The 6,000-nt window shown below is 35.6% G+C and overlaps 1 protein-coding gene across 1 annotated transcript in view; it reads right to left on the bottom strand.

Annotated features, from left to right (window-relative positions):
- Positions 1–281: 281 nt before the first annotated feature.
- The window catches only part of LOC143064445 (uncharacterized), a 38,613-nt gene continuing 32,894 nt past the window's right edge, over positions 282–6,000 (bottom strand). The window contains exon 4 of the mRNA XM_076237272.1: positions 282–1,908. Coding sequence (XP_076093387.1) covers positions 620–1,908 — 1,289 coding nt within the window. The 3' untranslated portion in view covers positions 282–619. The remainder of the gene's footprint in view (positions 1,909–6,000) is intronic.

Below are 6,000 nucleotides of genomic sequence, written 5' to 3'. Positions count from 1 at the left end.
ATATATTAAAGAAGAAATAAATGTCGACTGGTTTACATACATAACATGCTGTAAATATGATTCTTCTTAAAACAGTAATTTGCTTTTGTTCCAAGAACTAAAAAAATACTTGCTAATGTTGACAAAATTTTTGTTGAAAAATGATTTAAATGTTAAATGTGATGTATTCTAAAAAATATATACTAATCATAACACTTAGAACGGTTTGCATTTTTTCATATATTTTTTTATGCAATTTGTAGTAATTCAAAGACTTGGGATATAAAAGAAATTAGAAATGGTTTGTATTTTGAACTTTTATGCTGTCTTCTGAAAATGCAACTTATATTGTATACAACCTGTTTATTAAAATGAAAAAGTCATTGCTTTTTTCTATGTCCTACAAAATAAAAGCAATTAGGTCCATATACACTGTCACAACACTGCCAATGATGAGCAGAAATGCATACATGTAGATGGTCTAAGTAACAGCTTATAGTAATGGCCCATCATGGCATAATTATGTCACTTTGTGATAATTGTCATAGCTATCCTTTATTGCACTGCTTCCATGGTAAATATTAATATATACAACACATCAACTCTCTTCTTTTAACTGACAATAAAGGAAAGAACAACATCAGAACCAGTTTCCTTGATCAAAATTATCCACAGAATAATCTTTAAACGGAGGTCTTATCTGGTGTGGTGGGTATGGTCTATAAAAACCCTGTGGTCTATTATGACCCTGTGGTCCACAGTGACCTTGTAATTGTGGTCTATTATGACCCTGTGGTGCATGGTGACCTTGTAATTGTGGTCTATTATGACCCTGTGGTGCATGGTGACCTTGTAATTGTGGTCTATTATGACCCTGTGGTGCATGGTGACCTTGTAATTGTGGTCTATTATGACCCTGTGGTGCATGGTGACCTTGTAATTGATGTCTATTATGACCCTGTGGTGCATGGTGACCTTGTAATTGTGGTCTATTGATGTGTGTTGGAGGTGGGGGTTGAGAGTTGTGATAAGGTGTCTGCCTGTAACCTGTCGAATCATAGTGACCTTCACCTTGTAAATTTTGTATGTAATTAGGGCTGGTGTTGTAGTTTGAGTCAGAATACATATTATTTTGAGTCATGACTTTAACAGATTCAATGTCTGAAATTCGTAAGATTTTTGAATGAGCTATATCATAATTGTCCTGATAATTAGTCGTTGATGGTCTTTTCAATCCAATATTTTCTTGAGTAGAAAAATGATTATAATCTTCATCCGCATGATATTGAGATGGCTGCTCCTTCTTCATGGTTTGCTCTTCTTTGACAGTAGCCTGAATAACCTGTCCAACACTGATTGTATGCGGACAAGCAAATTTATCCCTCACTGAATTCTCCTGTTTAATTGTACAATGGTTAACAGAACAAGCACTAGTCCCTATTTCCTGCTTCACACTATACAAAGTACATTCTGATTCATCTCTTGTATCTTCCTTTTTATTTTGAATAGACGCTGTCTTCAAACCTTCTTGGGCATTATTTGGCCTACAATTTCCTTGAAATTGGTGTACAGGAGCTATTTTTGGATATTCTAGAAAATAATCTCCAGAAACTCCAATACCTTTCATGTTGCTGTCCTCTCCAAGGACAACTTGACTTACGACGAGACAATTCTTGTTGTCTGCTATCATCTCTTTAACTAAAACATTATCATACACTTTTGTAATCTTTCTTATCTTCTTCATCTCATGACGCTCAAAATCATAGAATGCTATATCCCTTTTGCTGATCATATGTTCATTCAAAGTCGTTTGAACAGCCTCCTCAAAATGTATTTTGAATCCTGGAGGTCGAATGGGTAAATTCTTTCTGTTCATAAAGGTCATTTCCTTCTCTTGTATTTGCCCTGACTGATCAAAACTTTCTCTTCCTGAAAATTAAACAAGAATTCTGTGAGTATTGCATGGCAATACATAGTCCCCTTCCAGTTAAAAATAAAGTGTATATAATAGAATGAAATTCTAACTTGATCAATAACTTGTCATGGTGTAATTTGTAAACTTCATAAAATAATAATCAAACCGACCACTAAATTCATCAAACAAATTACTAATACCCCAGTCCCACTAGGCCTAGATTGCACTATGATCTGTGAAAAAAATGCAAATTTTAATGATCGTAGTACGATCGTGTAGATCGCAGTAAGGTTATATCACGGTCGTGGTGAGGTCTTCAAGATCGTGATGAGCGTGGCAAACTTTGAACATGTTCAAAACAATCGTGGTGCATTCGTGGCGAAATCAGGTCGTAGTAGAAGCGTAGCAAGAGCGCACTAAGATCGTAGTAAGATCGCAAAGGTCGCTGTACCATCGTAGTGAGAGCGTAGTAAAAGCATGATTCTAATCTAATACGATCTCATTGCGACGTTATTACGACCTCACTACGACCATCACGTTTTCACCGCGACCAAACTACGCTTCCACTACGACTATACCACGCTGTTCACGACCATAGTACGATTCTAGCACGCCCTTGCCGTCCTCATCACGCTCTTCTTACGACCTGACTACGTTCATACTACGACCATTATTCTCATTTTCATTTTCCCATAAAATATATTAATTCTCTCCAGGTTTTGTTTGTCTGTATGTAACTGGGACCTTCTTGTCCATTTTCTCTAACGGCTCAACCATGCTTCTTGTTTTCATATAGATTAGACCGTTTGTTTTCCCATTTGAATGGTTTAACACTAGTAATTTTGGGGGCCTTTTATATCTTGCTGTTCGGTGTAAGCCAAGGCTCCGTGTTGAAGGCCATATCTTGGCCTATAATTGTTACTTTTAAAAATTGTTACTTGGATTGAAAGTTGTCTCATTGGCACTCATACAACATCTTCCTATATCTATTGACACATCTGTTTCATATCTGCTATCGTTCACTAAAATATCGTCATTTCAGCTTTATGGACCAGCAATAGTGTGTAATTTAGGAGGTCGGATTGGTCCGTCCGACATCTCTACTTGATCAAAATTCGTTACTATCAGAGCTCCATTTGCCACTACATCAACCCTAACACCACGCCCACGTGTTCTAGTAGATTTTGGTGGCATGACTGTATTTTTTTCGAGAAATCTACGTATCAATCAGAAATAGAACTGAAGGAATGATACTGTATTGATATGGAACATGATGTTGACGTTATTGCTGAGAGTGTAGTAAGATCGCGATTTGAATGTAGTGTAATCGTGGGAAGAACGTGCTATAATCGCAGTAGAAGCGTGGTAAGATCGTGTTGCAATCGGATAATTCGTGGTATGGTCGTAGTGAGAACGTGATGAGCGTAGAAAGATCTTGATAAGCGTAATAAGGTCGCAGAATAAGCACGGTGAGAACATGTTATAATCATAGCGGGATCGTTGTAGAAGCGTAATGAGGACGTAGTAGCATTGTAAAAGCAACGAAAATTTACATTTTCTTGCCGCTCATACCGCGACCTCACCACTATTTGAATTTAATTTAGATCACAGTGAGCGTGGTGTGATAGTGGTCTAGTGGGACTGGGGCTTAAAGAAAAGGAAAAAAATCCAAAATATCATTTATCTAATACAACGTCTTTAACAAATCTTTTAGCAAGAGTGCACATGCTGAAAAGTCTCGCCTTCTTTACTAATCATTGATATTATTGTTGATAGTCCTTAATATAAAGCTTTACTACAACTATCACATAAATTTAAAATGATCCAAGAAAATGAGGTCAATGTCATATAAACCAAACAAGAAATACATGTACACCTTAAAATCTGACATTCAATACACTAAATATAGTTGATTGATTGCTAATAGTTTCTAAGAAACAGACTTAACCAAGAAACCTAAACATTGACCAATGAACCATGAAGATAAGGTCAAGGTCAGATGAACCATGCCAGGCAGATCTGTACAGCTTACAGTAAATGAGTTCTTACATACAACAAACATAGTTGACCTATTGCTCATAGTTTAAGAAAAACAGACCAAAACACAACCAGATGCTCCGCAGGGCGCAGCTTTAAACAATCGCCGAGTTTGAACCCTGAACAGTTGGGGCAAGTATGGACACAACATTCAAGCTTAATACAGCTCTGAATTCGGATTGTGATTATATAGTTGGACCCCGATTTGGACCAACTTAAAAACTGGGCCTATAATCAAAAATCTAAATACATGTTTAGATTCAGCATATCAAAGAACCCCAAGGATTCAATTTTTGTTGATATCAAACAAAGTTTAATTTTGGACCACGATTTGGACCAACTTGAAAACTGGGCCCATAATAAAAAATCTAAGTAAATGTTTAGATTCAGCATATCAAAGAACCCCAAGAATTCAATTTTTGTTGAAATCAAACTAAGTTTAATTTTGGACCCTTTGGACCTTAATGTAGACCAATTTGAAAACGGGACCAAAAATTAAGAATCTGCATACACAGATAGATTTGGCATATCAAAGAACCCCAATTATTCAATTTTTGATGAAATCAAACAAAGTTTTATTTTGGACTCTTTGGGCCCCTAATTCCTAAACTGTTTGGACCAAAACTCCCAAAACCAGTCCCAACCTTCCTTTTATGGTCATAAACCTTGTGTTTAAATTTCATAGATTTCTATTTACTTATACTGAAGTTATGGTGCGAAAACCAAGAAAAATGCTTATTTGGGCCCCTTTTTGGCTGATTTATTCCTAAACTGTTGGGACCAAAACTCCCAAAATCAATCCCAACCTTCCTTTTGTGTTCATAAACCTTGTGTTTAAATTTCATAAATTTCTATTAACTTATACTTAAGTTATTGTGCGAAAACCAAGAAAAATGCTTATTTGGGCCCTTTTTTGGCCCCTAATCCTAAACTGTTGGGACCAAAACTCCCAAAATCAATCCCAACCTGCCTTTTGTGGTCATAAACCTTGTGTTTAAATTTCATAGATTTCTATTTACTTAAACTAAAGTTATAGTGCAAAAACCAATGTGTCTTCGGACAACAACAACGACGACGACACCAACGTCATACCAATATACGACTGCAAATTTTTTTTGCGGTCGTATAAAAACTTAACACTGAGCAATGAACCATGAAAATAAGGTCACGGTCAAATAAAACCTGTGAGACTAACATGACTAACATGCACGTCATAAAATGTTTCCATACACCAAATATTGCATATAGTGTTAGAAAACAGACTAAATCTCAAAAACATAATTTTGACCACTAAACCATGAAAATGATGTCAAGGTCAGATGACATCTGCCAGCTAGACATGTACACCTTACAATTATTCCATAAACCAAATATAATAAATCTATTAAATACAGTATAAGAAAAACAGACCAAAACACAAAAACTTAACTATAACCACTGAGCCATGAAAATGAGGTCAAGGTCATATCACACCAGTCCTGCCAGTTGGACATGTACACCTTAATACAATCATTCCATACACCATATATACTAGATCTATTCCTTATAGTATCTGAGATATGGACCAAAACTAAACTGTATTCACTAATCCATGAAATGAGGTCTAGGTCAAGTGAAATCTGTCTGATGGGGATAAGGACCTTGCAAGGTACGTACATACCAAACATAGTTACGGTGTTTATATATCTCAACTTGTACGATTCGCTCGTGTATGTAATACTGTTTTAGATTTTAACGAGAGAAATTTATGTATTACTGAAAAATTATTACACCAGGGTTTTCGATATCACAAACTAGTCAAAACATTTACTAAATTTTATCATCGGTATAAAGACATCATTCGTAAATATAGCTCAACATGCAGACTTCTAATACGTTCAGGTATTTCACATCTAATTTTTTATGGAAATATTCTTTATAAAGCACAAAGGTGTCAGTATTCACCTCAGAAACTTACAAAACCTTTGAATAGACTTATTAAGAAGGGATATAATTACGATACTGTTGTCAAGTCATTAAAGATTGCATATTTTGGCGTTAATATTGAGTCACTGATAAGGTCTTTGCAT

Source organism: Mytilus galloprovincialis, chromosome 2 (genome assembly GCF_965363235.1).
Source record: "Mytilus galloprovincialis chromosome 2, xbMytGall1.hap1.1, whole genome shotgun sequence".
Lineage (NCBI taxonomy): Eukaryota > Metazoa > Mollusca > Bivalvia > Mytilida > Mytilidae > Mytilus > Mytilus galloprovincialis.
Note: the sequence above shows the minus strand (reverse complement) of the source record. Positions and strands in the feature narration are given on the sequence as shown.